This window comes from Orycteropus afer, unplaced genomic scaffold (genome assembly GCF_000298275.1).
Source record: "Orycteropus afer afer isolate SDZICR_OR568_19922 unplaced genomic scaffold, OryAfe1.0 scaffold00249, whole genome shotgun sequence".
Classification (NCBI taxonomy): Eukaryota; Metazoa; Chordata; class Mammalia; order Tubulidentata; family Orycteropodidae; genus Orycteropus; species Orycteropus afer.
In genome coordinates this window covers 3,835,393-3,851,444 of record NW_006921836.1, presented here as the reverse complement: position 1 = coordinate 3,851,444, position 16,052 = coordinate 3,835,393, and the positions used below count along the sequence as shown (strand labels likewise).

Below are 16,052 nucleotides of genomic sequence, written 5' to 3'. Positions count from 1 at the left end.
AGAAAGTAGATGTTAAAGAGGAAATATCGAGATGCTTACTAAATATAACGATGTAAGCAAAGTACTAAGGCACTAAGAAATAGTGCTGGAAAGAGTAAAACATTGAATGGTTTCTGTATATCATAGAAACTTAAGATAATTAAAAAAGTGAAGATAGAAAGATATCTTAAAACTGTTCTTGCCAGATTGCCAGGGAGGTTACAAGGGATAAGGTGCTATGTCTTTTTTTTCAACGTGAAATGGATACAGTGCTGGAGGTTTGCATCCTCTGCATTCCTGTCACTTCTGGCTAATGGCAAGGTTTATAATCAACTAACATTTTTAAAAGTAGAGTGGTTGAGATTTGAAAACATGTCTATTACATATCTAAAAATAAATAATTATTGTTCTTTAATTACCTTGATTCATAAATGGTTGCAGCAGTACATAAACAGAGAACTGTCAGAAATTCGAGCCAGATTCAGAAGAGGACATAGAATGAGGAATATCATTGCTGATGTCAGGTAGATCTTGGCTGAGAGCAAACAATACCAGAAAGATGTTTACTTGTGTTTTTATTGACTATGCAAAGGCATTTGACTGTGTATCATAAAAAAATATGGAAAACATTATGAACAATGGGAATTCCAGACCATTTAATTGTACTTATGAGGAACCTGTACATAGACCAAAAAGCAGTCATTCGAACAGAACAAAGGGGTACTGCATGGTTTGAAATCAGGAAAGGTATGTGTCGGGTTGTATCCTTTCATCATACTTATTAAATCTGTATGCTGAGCTAATAATCCAAAAAGCTGAATTATATGAAGAAGAACATGGCATCAGAATTGGAGGAAGAGTCATTAACAACCTGTGATATGCAGATAACAGAACTTGGCTTGCTGAAAATGAAGAGGACTTGAAGCACTTACTGATGGATTATACCTCAACATAAAGAAAACAAAAATCCTAGCAACTGGACCAATAAGCAACATCATGATAAATGGAGAAAGGACTGATGTAGTCAAGGATTTCACTTTATTGGATCCGTGGAGCAGCAGTTGCGAAATCAGAGGATGTTTTTCATATGACAAATCTGCTACAAAAGACCTCTTTAAAGTGTTACAGAGCAAAGATACCACTTTGAAGACTAAGGTGTGCCTGACCCAAGCCTTTTTCTTTTCAATAGCTTCATATGCACTTGAAAGCTGAACAATGAATAAGAAAGACAAGAGAAGAATTGATGCATTTGAATTATGGTGTTGGCTAAGAATATTGAATATACCACGGACTGCCGGAAGAATGAACAAATCTGTCTGAGAAGAAGTACAGCTGGAATTCTCTTTAGTAGTGTGGATGGCAAGAATTTCTCTTATGTCCTTTTTATATACTATCAGGAGCCCTGGAGAAGGATATCATGCTTAGTGAAGTGGAAGGTCAGTGAAAAAGAGGAGGACCTTAAAGAGAGAAGTTGAGAACAATGGATGCAACAGTGGGCTCAAGCAAAACAGTGATTGTGAAGATGGTGCAGCACCAGGCAGGGTTTTGTACTGTTGTGCTTAGGGTCGCTACGAGTCAGAACCAACTCAACAGCATCTAACAGCAACAGTATACATGTCTGAATATCCAAGATGTAATAAGCAACCATTCTCTGGATAAGGAGAAAAGTATGTAGCCAAGGGCTTGACCTAGCAGACATTGTTCTTTCACTTCTTTTCAATTTTTCTAGGACATACTGTTATTTTTAACCTGAAAAATTTGCTTCAAAGTATGAAAATCCTCTAGACTTTCATTCTGAGAAATATAAATTGTTTGACATTTAATCAAAATTACAATCTTTGGTCCTCCTTGTAGCCTAAGCAAATTATTTATTTTGTAGAAAAATAAAATGGCAGCTTTATAGCAAAGGAAACTCACATACTGTATGAACTTAGTTTTTTTGCTCTTACAGTGACTTTTTTAGTAGATCATTCGTTGTTTTCAGAGTATGAAACTATATTCATCAAGTAAGCTTTTTTCTTAAAATTTAAGTTAGCTACTATCCTCTAAATATTTTCTAAGCTCCTCTTCCTTTTTGCATAGTAGTATATTGATATAATAATAGCATTTTCACTTCAATTTAAAATAGGTTCTTCTATTTTAGTTGTTATTTTGTGGACGGAATCCATTTCATTATCCATTAAATTTTTAATATATTTCCTATTTAGTAATAGGTAAGGCCAATGTAATCAAGTATTTAAAATGTTATGAAATTATCTTTCCTGTATCTTCTCTATTCACAGCAACTAAAAAATTGGTCTATAATCAGGTTTCACAATAAAAAAAAAGTGTTTACTAATTATATGATCATTAAATAATTGGCCTATTGAATACATTTTTAAAGAAGACTTAGAAGTTAGAATTTGATTGAGGAAATTACCTGTCAAGAGAATGTCATACACACACACATATTGACATTTTCTTTATGAAATCCTTTATGTTTTACTGGTCAAAACAGTGAATTTATTGCCAGACATACTAGAAAGTCACCTCTAACACTGAAATAATTCGTTCTTAATCTCTTTTCTGAAAAATGGACTTACGAGTGCCTCTTTCAATGAATATACAGAGAATGATTTAATATACAGATCTTTAAAAATAATCTCACCATAGTTATTTGTAGTGATCTATTTTTTTTTCAAAGTATTTTTACAAGTACTATGCATTTCATTTGATCTTAACATTAAACTAAACTTATAAGTAGGCATGGTGAATATAGCAAGTAGGAGTACAATTTATTAGTTGGCTTAAAGATGAAGAATTATTGTACCTCTGTACTGTATATTTGTATCTGGGAAAGATGCTTTGGGATACAGATGCCATTTCTCTGATATTTACTTTACCTCTGCCATTTCTGTAACATTTGTAGAAAACTGTGGTGAGCGATAGCATACTCAGTTTCAACTATAGTTAATGAAATGTTCTTTATATTCTGTTGGGAATGTTCTTTTCATTCTGTTGGGAAGTACATGACTAATATCGTACGGAAGTGACTTTTTAAACTCATCATTCAAACATCAGGAGAACTTGTTGTTGTTGTTGTTATATGCCGTCGAGTCGGCCCCGACTCATAATGACTCCTCCTTGGGTTGCCAAGGCAGTATCACTACAGAAGTAGATTGCCCAGTCTGCCTTCCGAGGAGTGGCTGGTGGGTTTGAACCGCCAGCTTCTAGTTAGCAGTCAAGTGCCTTAGGCACTATGCTACCAGAGCTCCCTCAAGAGAACTTAGGGGCACTTATTTGTCCAATTAGCAAATTTGCATTTTTAAGGTGAAAAGATGACTTCAGTCATTCAAGAAGTTACTGGAACCTACTTTCTGATCAAAGTAAAGTTCAGAAGATGGGGATGTATAAGAAAGAAGGACAAAATAGAAATGGTAACCACAGGGAAGAAATGGGAAGTGTTGGTACATTGTGATGACTGCATTCAGTGTAATGAAATAAAACATATATGGAAAACAAATTTTCTCTGTAAACTTTAACTCACATCACAATTGAAAAATACAAATAAAATAGATAAATAAGTATACTTCTTCCGGTTTACATTTATGAGCTTATCTGACTGATATGGTGTGCTATATCCATCAGAGTAAATTTTACTCTCAATATTTTCACTTATTACTAAATTCAGTTCTAGTTCAATTTACACTAGAGTTAATTATATTATTTAATTTTAGACATGCACAGCATAAAGGATAATAAACACAAATGTACCCAGCATTAGAATCAGAATCTTTGGCACCCCCTACGTGTTCCTTAGCAGTCAAGTGCCTTAGGCACTATGCTACCAGAGCTCCTAAGTTCAAACCCACCAGCCACTCCTCGGAAGAAAGGTTGGGCATTCCTACTTCCGTAGTGATATTGCCTCGGAAACCCAAGGAGGGGTCGCTATGAGTCGGGGCCGACTCAATGGCAAATAACAACAACAACAACAACGTGTTCCTTGGTCTTATAGACCTTTCCCCCTCAACAAGAGGTAATTTAATTCTGCCAAATATATATATATGTACATACCAGAACGTAGCATCAGGATTGGACAATCTTCAATATGCTCAGAGTACTTTACTGATGAAGATCAAAGACCATAGCCTTCACTCTGGACTACACCATATATATAAAGAAATATAAGGAAAACAGAAATCTTCACAACTGGACCAGTAAGCAACATCATAAATGAAGATAAGATTAAAGTTGTCAGGGATTTCCTTTTCCTTCAATCCACAATCAATGCCCATGGAACCAGCAGGCAAGAAATCATCTGACATACTACATTGGGCAAATCTACTGCAAAGACTTCTTGAAAGTGTTAAAGAGCAATGAAAGATGTTACTATGAAGGCTAAGGTGCGCCTTACCCAAGCCATATGCAAAAATGACATGGGGGCAGCATCTTTGGGCCTCCTCTAATTTCATGAGGGGAAGAGAAGATCACCACCAGCAGCCCAGGGCTTATCCCTATGAGGCCAGACATACCAACAACCAAAGATGGTAAAATAGACAGACAAACTACACAGACCCTTTTCAACAAAGAAAAGAGAAACCAATTGACACATATACAGAAGATAATACTAGAGCCCTGAGCTTTAAAGGAAGGATACAGAAGTGGATTAAATATGACTAAGGCACTTGACTGCTAACCAGAAGGCTGACAGTTCAAACTCACCAGCCACTCCTCTGAAGGAAGGTGGGGCAATCTACTTCTGTAGTGATACTACTGCCTCGGAAACCCAAGGAGGGGTCAGTATGAGTTGGGTCCAACTCAACAGTACATAACAACAACATAACAAGTAGAAGAACCTGAATGAAAACATTGAATAAGGAGACAAACGTAGCTGTGGACTGTAGCTATCCAGATGGTGCAGCCCATTTGAATATTTATAGGTGGTGTTAGAACCTGGTCAGTAACCTAAAAATCAGCCCAGCTTGCAAAGGGCTGCATGGACAACTGCACTGGTGGCTGATGACTAAAAAGGGAAACAACAAAGAAGAAGCAAACTGAGCTGTGAACTTTTGGCTGTTCAGAGGGTGCAGCCATTTTGAATGTTTACAGGTGGTATGGCCATTTTGGATATTTAAAGTGGAAGTATTAGGATCCCAGTGACTTTAGAATAGGCTCCACTTACAGAGGACAGCACAGGCAACCACAGTGGAGGCTGACAACTGGAAAGATGTGATACTCCCCTTGTTACTCTTATACTCCACGCCCTCTTGGTGAACAGAGGTGCAGCCATCCCCCACTCCCACCCACCATCTGGACAGGCAGGAATACCATCCATCTGTGTGCTCTGATGGAGACTGGGTGCCCTGGCCACCCCCACACACACCAGATTTGTGTGTGTGTGTGTGTGTGTGTGTGTGTGTTTTTAAATTATTCTTTTATCCTTCCTTTTTATTTTTATTCTTTCTTTTTCCCTTCCCAGATTGTAGTTTTTGAGTTTTTTCTCTTCCCTTTTCCTCGTTCCCATTTTTTTTCTATCTTTCCTTCTTTTTGTTCTTCCTATCCCTTGTTTTTCTTTTTTGCATTTTTCTCATTTTTTTCCTTTATTATTCTTTCACTCTAGCTGTTTTCTCTTATTTGCCCCCCAATATTGTGAACATTTTTTTCTCTTTTCTATTTATATTTCTTTTGTCGTTTTAAAGTATTTCTTTAAATATTTCTTCTCATTTATTGCCTTTACTTTTTTTTTTTCTTTCTGGCTATTGTTCCTGTGTATTTATGCAGTGTGTGTTTTTACCTTTTTGGTGTTTTTTTCTTTTATTGTTGTTTTTGTCTGACTAAGTGGGAGACAACAACTGTGCCCATAGGACCCAACCATACCCACACCTCCTCCAGCCCCACCTACTGAGTGAGGGCCACCACTTGCTTCTGCATCAGTTGGCCAATGTTAGATGACAGCCAATACAAACCCAACTCACCCTTAACTACTCTTCACAAACACCCAACAGAGGTCTGTGCACCTGCCCTCATTCTCTATCACATCCACCAGGTGGTGAGTGCATAAGTGCTGCCAACTAATGAATAGAGGAGCACAGTACCCTGCTTACTCAGATATATCAAAACAAAAAAAATCTTGAGCAAATCACACAAGCATACAATCACCAATTAAATATAAATACAACAATGTTAAAATTTCTTGGAGACACCAGACCATCACAGTCTGCACAAAGAAGCAAGAGAGAGTAGTAGAAACAAGGGAGCAGGATACAGACACAGACAACATCCTTAAGGAAGATGCAGCATTGGAACTCCCTCATAAGGAATTCAAAAGAATTATATGTAAGTACCTCCAACAAATTGAGAGAAAGATCAGGGAAAATACTGACAAAATTAAGGAAAACACAGACAAAACCCTAGAACAATTTGAGAAGATAATACAAGAACAAAATGGCAAAATAAATGAAAAATTAGAAATGATACAAAATCTACAGATAGAAATCCAGAAGATAAATACTAAAATTTCAGAAATAGATAGCACATTGAATGGACAAAGGAGTAGAATTGAATCAATGGAAGACAGCACTCGTAAGATTAAAGGAATCCATTGGTAAGGGATCAATCAGAAAAAAAGATCAAAACAAAATGAAGAAAGCCTAAGATTCATGTGGGAGCTCTGGTAGCATAGTGGCTAAGACACTTGCCTGCTAACCAGACGGCTGGCGGTTCAAACCCACCAGCCACTCCTCGGAAGGAAGGTTGGGCAATCCTACTTCTGTAGTGATACTGCCTCAGAAACCCAAGGAGGGGTCGCTATGAGTCGGGTTTGACTCAACGGCACATAACAACAACAACAACAAAGATTCATGTGGGATACCATCAAGAGGCATAACCTGCATGTATTTTTTTTTTTCTTTTTTTAATTGGAATTCTATAGCAGGAAGAGACAAAACCACAGAGAAAATTGTCAAAGAGTTGTTGGAAGAGAATTTCCCTGATATGATGAAAAACAAAAATATATCCATTGAAAAAGTTTAATGAATTCCAAACAGGATAGACCCCAAAAGGAAATCATCAAGACATATCATAATCAAACTCACCAAAACCAAAGACAAAGAAAGAATCCTGAAAGCAGCACAAGAAAAACAAAAAGTTTCCTGCAAAGTGCAACCAGTAAGACTAAGCTCTGATTTCTCAACAGAAACCATTCAGGTGAGAAGGCAATGGTATGATATATCATAAAACCCTGAAAGAAAAAAATTTCCCACCAAAAATTGTATACCCAGCAAAATTCTCCCTCAAATATGCTGGTGAAATTAGAACATTTCCAGATAAGTCGCAATTAAGGGAATTTGTGAAAACCACACCAACCTTACAAGAGATGCTAAAGGGAACCCTTTGGACAGAGAATCAACAATAGCAAACAACAACTGACCATTAACACACGATGACACACCCCAAAAACCGACCTAGTTATGGAAATATCCAAAGTGAAAAAGCTTACATGATTGTAAACAGGGAACCAGAGACATCAATTGACAAATGAGGACAACTACAAACCAAAAAGAGGGAAAAATAATGTAGTTACAGAACTTCTAAATGATGAGGAAGTCAAGACAATTTCAAGAAAGAACAGACTGTTCTAAACTTGGGGGGGAAATTATAAGTCACAGGGTAACCTCAAAGAAAAATAATAAATCTTCATAACAAAATGACAGAAGAGGACAAACACAAATATTTAGCAAATACTCAAACAATAGCAATGAAGGAAATGATAACACAATTCATAAACAAACTGAGCTCAGCACAGAAAACTATATGGAACAAAGAAATCATCACCATGAAAAAACACATAACAAAATGATAGCAATAAATTCAAAATTGTCAATAATTACACTGAATGTAAATGGATTAAATGCACCACTCAAGAGACGGAGAGTTGCCAACTGGATTTAAAAAAATAAAAATAACTCATGTATACCACAAACCTTTTTTATCAACTCTGATAGCAGCTGCCCCTCCCATGGCATTCTACTTCTCTGCTGGGTTTGATAATTCATTGCACTGGCCACATAGAATCCACAGACAATACTCACAATCACGGGGTTTATTAGGGAATAACATATTACAGTTCACATTCAGGAACTCTCAGGATACAACTCTTCAATCAAGACACCCACTGCTCAGCCATCCCCTCAGGTATGCCATTCTCTTTCAGCTCTGCTGATAGGTTCACCTAGGTGCACTTCACTCTGCTAGCCAGGCTTCTGCTCAAAGATATTCAGCTTTCTTGCTCTGTGGGCCAGCAAGCCTGGTTCTCTGTCTCTGCTTCTTGGTTCCTCTGCTGCCATCTTTGCCAGTCTGTCTGTCACAAAGGTTCAGCACAGGGATCTCAGGTCCAAAGACATGCTTCACTCCACCTCAGGCTCTTCTCTCTTTATGAAAATGAGATCCCCTCTTCTGCCTTTGTTGTTGTTGTTGTTATGTGCCCTTGAGTCAGACCCTACTCATAGCGACCCCTCCGTGGGTTTCCGAGGCGGTATCACTACAGAAGTAGATTGCCCAACCTTCCTTCCGAAGAGTGACTGGTGGGTTTGAACCACCAGCCTTCTGGTTAGCAGTCAAGCGCCTTAGGCACTATGCTACCAGAGCTCCTACTCATTTTAAGCCTAGGAAAATGGAAAAAACTGACGAATCCCCACACCTTATGTCCATGGTCCCACCACCACAAGAGTGCAATGCACCTTATTTACACTACTAACAAGCTATCCAATCCCCTTATAGACCACAAAGCGCCTTACATTTGCAAAGTTCCACCCAGTAGTCTGGTGGGAGTCACAAAGACCATGGCTAGAAGAGCCATACCGAGTAATTCACTGCACCACACCATGGTATTTTCAATTTCCTCCTATGCATGCAAAAGCAGGACAATGAATAAAGAAGATCGAAGAAGACTTGATGCATTTGAAATTTAAATTATGGTCTTGGTCAAGAATACTGAATATACCATAGAGTTCTAGAAGAACAAACAAATCTGTCTTGGAAGAAGTACATCTAGAATGCTCCTTAGAAGTGAGGATGGTAAGACTTCATCTCTCATACTTTGGTCATGTTGTCAGGAAGGACCAGTCCCTGGAGAAAGATATGCTTGGTAAAGTGGATGGTCAATTAAAAAGGAATCCCTCGATGAGGTGGATTGACACAGTGTCTGCAATGATGGGCTCAAGCATAGCAACAATTTGGAGGATGGCACAGGATTAGGCATTGTTTCCTTCTGTTGTACAGAAGGTCACTATGAGTTGGGACTCACTCGATGGCACCTAACAGCAAACAACAACACATACACATACACTTTTCATAGCGAAAATATGGAAAATTATATACTAAACTATTAACAGTGCTTATCTCTAGAGCATTGGTTCTCAAGGTGAGAAGGAGAGGTTACTACTGGTATCTAGTATGTAGACGCCAGGGATGCTGCAAAACGTTGCCCTCTACAATACACAGAACTACTCTCCATAATAGAGAATTATCTGGCTCAAAATGTCAATAGTTCTGAGGTTGAAAACCTTGATGTAGTATGTACTATGGGGGGTACATTATAAGAGATTTTCAATTTATAAATTGCTATATTGCTTGAATATTTTTATAATAAAGTTGTATGTATGTATACATAAACATGTATACATAAACATGCAATGGAAATAGATATATCAAGTAAATATTAATGAATAAAAACCTTATGTAGCTATATTATTTTCATTTAAATAGACTTTTAGGAACAAGCATTTCTAAAAGTAAAAAGATTTATTATAAAATGATAAAAATGAATAATTTACCCAGGATTGAAAAATTAACCATACCCTAGTTCATGAAGCTGGTTACCAAAGAACTTTTCATGTTCTCTTACCAGAATATCAGATTAAGAATTAGGAATCAGTAACAGAAAGATACCTTTTACTCTTTTATGAAAATTTTGACACATATTTATAAATAATTTATGAGTCAAAAGCATATATAATAAACATGTAAAAGATACTCAATCTTACCTGTAATTAATGGAACTAAAATTAAAAAACAACATACTACTTTATATCAACCAGATTGACAAAAATTAAAGCATGAAAATACCAGAAGTTTTTAAGAACATAGAGAAATAGTACTAGTGTGCATAAATTGGTATAACCATTTTGGAGAACAGTTTTACAATATCTAATAAACTTGACAATATGTATCCCAATATACTATAGAGAAATTGTCACACATGTGTACAAGGAGACATGTATAATGTTTTATAATAAAAACAGATTGGAATAATTATAAAAATCCATCAATCAGGGAATGGATAGTAAATTATAATATATTCATACAATGAAATACTATTTAAAGTTAAAATTCTGAACTAGTTTTGCAGATAACAATATTGGAACATTGTGAAATCATAACATTGAAGTAAAAATAAAAGTATTTGTAGTGTTATACTATTTATATAAAAAAATCTATTATATAAAATGAGTACATATTATTTAGGTATACATGCTTATATAGTAATATCATTAAATCATGAGCAAAAAGAATATACCAACTTTAGGATAGTGGTTACTGTTGAGGAACCATAAGGAAAGCTTTCAACCAAGTCTACCATGTTTTATTTCTTTATAAATACATACAAATTTCAAGCATATTATTAATGAGTATTTGATGGCAAGAGATACATGAGTATCTTTTGCATTATTCTCTGCATTTTTCTTAGGGGAATATATTTGGAACATTTTTATAACTGAAGGGAAAAAAATAAAGAATCATTACTCTGTATTATGTAAGGCCCATACTTACGACTGGGTAGACAGGATGGGCAGATGTTAGACTAAGATTAAGAATCACTTTTTAAGGAGTCTTTCCTGATACTCTGCCATGCTACTGGCTAGTTCTCTCATTGTCTTCAGCCAAATTATTAGTCATTTTGTTTTTTGCCATCAAATACCCCATACACACTTCTGTCATATCATATAATATACTTTATTATATTTATTACATATTATTCTCACCATGGAGATGATAAACTCTGTATTTTGTTTGTCTATCTTCTATGGATAGTGTAGTACATGACAAATAATAAACACTAAATGAATATGTGATAAATGAAATGATGAATGATAAAGCAGATTGAAGAAGGAAGAAATTTATAAAGGCACAATTAACAATATTAAAAATTACCTACTTTTAAAATTTGCCTATAGTGACTGGCATTATTTTCTTGTCACAATTCGATAACAGGGCATCCAATCAGACCCTACACATTAGTTAAGATTAAGTTTTGCTATTCACAACTATGTTGTTATTTGCCGTTGAGTCGGACCCGACTCATGGTGACCCCTCCTTGGGTTTCCGAGGTGGTATCTCTGTGGAAGTAGATTGCCCAACCTTCCTTCCGAGGAGTGGCTGGTGGGTTTGAACCGCCAGCTTTCTGGTTAGCAGTCAAGTGCCTTAGGCACTATGCTACTATTCACAACTATGTTGTTGTTGTTATGTGCCGTCGAGTCGGCCCCGACTCATAGCGACCCCTCCTTGGGTTTCCGAGGCAGTATCACTACGGAAGTAGGATTGCCCAACCTTCCTTCCGAGGAGTGGCTGGTGGGTTTGAACCGCCAGCTTTCTGGTTAGCAGTCAAGTGCTTTAGCCACTATGCTACCAGAGCTCCTATAGAAACCCAAATAGTGATTTCCATTCGAAATTTATTTCTCTCACACCTAAAAGCCTGAACAAAAGTAGCCAGGGATGGCATGGAGGTCGTATAGTGCCAGGCACCAGTGCTCCAACTGTCTTGCTACACCACCATCCTCAATGAGGTATCTCATTAAGCAGCTCAAATTCTAATCTTTTTTATTACTATTAAGCACAAAGAAAAAGAGCCCACCTCTGGTTTTGCCAAATTTCCTGGAAGTACTCAACTACAATTCTCCTAGTCACATGGCTTCTACAAAAGGGGCTAGGAGATGTTTCTTTAGCTGAATGGCAATGTTCCTGGCTAAAAAATCAGAAAATTCTAATAATGAGGAGGAAATGGACATTGGGATAGAACTAGCAATTTCTGCCATTTTAATCAACTATGAATGCTAAAAGGAGAAGGTACTTTTCTCATAAAGAAAGAGCCTGAAAAAAGAGAGAAGTGGGTGCCAGAGAAAATTTTTTAGTTTACTGTTTGTGTAAGCCTGTCTCTGATAAAAATTTGAGTATTTTATATTTAACTCAATCTCTCCCAACTTCAGTTTTGTCCTCAATAACAAGATATTAACAAAATTTGTTTCATGTTTTAGAGTGTTACAGAAATTAATGTTAAAACTTATTTTAAATATTCCTGTACTATTTTTCTTCTGCCAAAGTATATACAGTCATGAGCCATATAACATCTGTTTGGGCAATGTCCCACTGCCTATACATCTGTGGTTCCAACCCTGTAAAGCCTCTTATATTAAAAATTCAAGGTACATACATACAATGGTTTGTAATAACAAATGGGTGCTACTCTGCAACACACATCAAAACATTATTATTATTACTGTATTATTATGTTCCTCAGAAGGAAGATGGGGCAATCTACTTCTGTAGTAATAGTGCCTCAGAAATCCAAGGAGGGGTCGCTAAGAGTTGGGTCCGACTCAACAGCACATAACAACCACAACAACATTATGTTAAAGATGTTTTGATGTGTCTGGAAGTGTTTAATGTTTTTTATGCATAGAAAGGTATATTATATACTATATACTAAGATAAACATTTGACTAACTGCTATTAGATATGAACTATATCTAATTGTTCTGACATACAAATTCAACTTAAAGACAGACTTAGGAACAGAACTCGTTCATAATCTGGAGACTGCTTGTATATAATACGGTTTTCACACAACATCCAAATCACAGAACTTTCTATTTTTTAGAATGTATCATGGACATTAAGTGACACATGACCATATTTTAAACTTAAGAAATATTTTGACATTTTATTTCCTGTGCTATGCTTGTAACTTTGGCATTAGCCAAAGTACTGGCCTTGAAAAAAGTTGAGGTGGTGATAGAATGAAGGAGCTAATACTTCACAGGCAATAAATCCACAAACAGTCGGCAGACTTCCGTTGAGCATCTACTCCTTCATTCTGATCACTGCTCCTGCTATTGATTTTTTCATTGAACTGTAAAACAAAGTTGTAATGAAAAGTTTTATTCTTTAGAGATTTGAAAACTTGCTTCCCATGAGTCTTTTTCTTTCCAGGCTCTAAATTATCTTGGTATTCAGCCCACGGAAGAACAACACCAGGCCTTGAGACAGCAAGTGCAAGTAGATTCAAGGGGAACAGTGTCTTTTGGAGGTAATATTAGATTCATTGTGCTGAATTTTCTCAGAAACTTGGTCAAAGAGTTTTTATGACCCATTTTCATTAACATTCCCCGTTCTTTGTAAGAGTTTTAGGAAAAAGAGACAGAGAAAAATAAGACAAGCAGAATTTTAAAAGAGAGAGAGAGAGAGAGAAATAATGTAGGAGCAGAAGAGAACTGCAGATTAACTGTAATTTAAAAAAAGAAGAGAATGCATCTATGAAATGAGTAGGATGCTATAAAATGGTAGTAATCAGAGAACTTAAAAAGGATCCTGTTGTTGTTGTTGTTAGATGCTGTCGAGTCTGCGTTGACCCTGTGTGCAGCAGAATGAAACACTGCCCGGTCCTGTGACAGCGTCACAAACCCTGCTATACCTGAGCTCATCATTGCAGCCACTGTGTCAATCCATCTTGTTGAGGGCCTTCCCTTTTTTCACTGACCCTCCACTTTACCAAGCATGACATCCTTCTCCATAGAATGGTCCCTTATGACAACATGTCCAAAGTAGGTGAGATGAAGTCTGTCCATTCTCACTTCCAGGAGCATTCTGGGTGCACTTCCTCCAGGACAGATTTGTTCATTCTTTTGGCAGGCCATGGTACTTTCAGCGTTCTTTGCAAACACCACAACTCAAAAGCATCAACTCTTCTTCTGTCTTCCTTATTCATTGTCCAGCTCTCACATGCATATGAGGCAACTGAAAATACCATGGCTTGTGTCAGGTACACCTTAGTCTTCAAAGAGACATCTTTGCTCTTCAGCACTTTAAAGAGTTCTTTTGCAGCAGATTTGCCCAGTGTAGTATGTCATCTGATTTCTTGACTGCTGCTTCCATTAGGGATTATGGAACCAAGTAATAAGAAATCTTTGACAACTTCAATCTTCTCTACATTTATTGTGATGCTGCCTATTGGCTCCAGTTGTGAGGATTTTTGTTTTCTTTATACTAAGGTGTAATCCATACTGAAGATTATATCTTTAATCTTCATCATTAAGTCCTTCAAGTCCTCTTCACTTTCAGCAAGCAAACTGTCATCTGCATATCACAGGTTGTTAATGAGTCTTCACCCAATCCTGATGCCACATTCTTCTTCATGTAGTCGAGTTCTCAGATTATTTGCTCAGCATGCAGATTGAATAATTATGGTAAAAGGATACAACCCTGATGCACTCCCTTCCTGATATTAAACTATGCAGTATCCCCTTGTTCTGTTTGAACAACAGCCTCCTGGTCTATGTACAGGTTCCTCATGAGCACTATAAAGTGTCCTTGAGTTCCCATTCTTCTCAATGTTATCCATGATTTGTTATGATCCACACAGTCGCATGCCTTTGCGTAATCCATAACACACAAGTAAACATCTTTCTTGTATCTTTGCTTTCAGTTAAGATCCATCTGACATCAGCAATGATATCCCTCATTCCATGTCCTCTTCTGAATCTAGCTTGCATTTCTGGACATTTCCTGTAAATATATTGCTGCAACAGTTTTTGAATTAATCCTTTAGCATGCTTTTTCTTGGGTGTGATATTAATAGGAGCTCTGGTGGCATAGTGCCTAAGGCATGTGACTGTGAACCAAAAGGCTGGAGGTTCAAACCCACTAGCCACTCCTTGGAAGGAAGATTGGCCAATCTATTTCTGTAGTGATACTGCCTCAGAAACCCAAGGAGGAGTTGCTATGAATCAGATCTGACTCGAAGGCAGTGAGTTTGGGGTTTTTTTGGTGATATTAATGATAATTTCTACATTCTGTGGGATCACCTTTCTTTGGAATGAGTACAAATATGGATCTCTTCCAGTCAGTTGGCCAGGTAGCTGTCTTCCACATTTCTTGGCATAGACGAGTGTGTATCTCCAGTGCAACATCCATTTGTTGAAATATCTCAATGTGCATCCTATCAATTCTTTTATTTTTTTAATTGTGATTTGGGTGAAAATTTACAGAGCAAATTCACTTTCCATACAGCAGTTCATACACACTTTCTCTCATGACATTGACTGCAATTGACCACAATGCAACAGCTCCCCTCCCACTTCCTCCTGATAGTTACCTCTTCCCTGTGTCCATTCCTCCATGCAGTCCTGCCCCCAAGCTGTCTCTCTGTGCATAAATAGCCCTTCTTTCTCCCATGGTTGATCTTTCCAAGGAGTGTATCTACCTCAGGTAAATGTTCAACTCATATGCCTGTCTTTTGTTGGCTGGAAGCCACAGGTACGGGTTCAGTTCCAGACCTGAGGGGTAGCTAGGGGCCATAGTCTCACTGGTTCCACCAGGCTCTATCAGACCAGCAAACCTGGTTCCTTTTTTTTTTCATATGATTCTGAGTTTTGTTCCACATTGTTCTCCCTCTCTATCCAGAATCTCCTACATAGATCCCCCTCCGAGTGGTTGACAGTGGTAGCCAGGCACCATCTAGTTCTTCTGGTCTCACATCCTATCAATTCTTGGAGCCTTGTTTTTCACCAATTCCTTCAGTGCAGCTTTGACTTCTTCCTTCAGTAGTATCACTTCTTGATCATATGCCAACTCCTGAAAATGATGAAGGTCGACCAATTCTTTTTGGTATAGTGACTCTGTGTATTCCTTCCATCTTCTTTCTTTCTTTCTTTCTTTCTTTCTTTATTTATTTATTTTTATTAGGATTTGGGTGAAGATTTACAGAGTAAATTCACTTTTCATACAGCAGTTCACATATACTTTGTCTCATGTCATTGACC

At 37.2% G+C, this 16,052-nt stretch overlaps 1 protein-coding gene across 1 annotated transcript in view; it reads left to right on the top strand.

Moving 5' to 3' along the window:
- Positions 1-16,052, top strand: part of STXBP4 (syntaxin binding protein 4) — a 207,062-nt gene that overhangs the window by 26,617 nt on the left and 164,393 nt on the right. Inside the window, exon 7 of the mRNA XM_007949651.1 lies at positions 13,225-13,321. Within this exon, the coding sequence (XP_007947842.1) occupies positions 13,225-13,321 (97 nt within the window). The remainder of the gene's footprint in view (positions 1-13,224; positions 13,322-16,052) is intronic.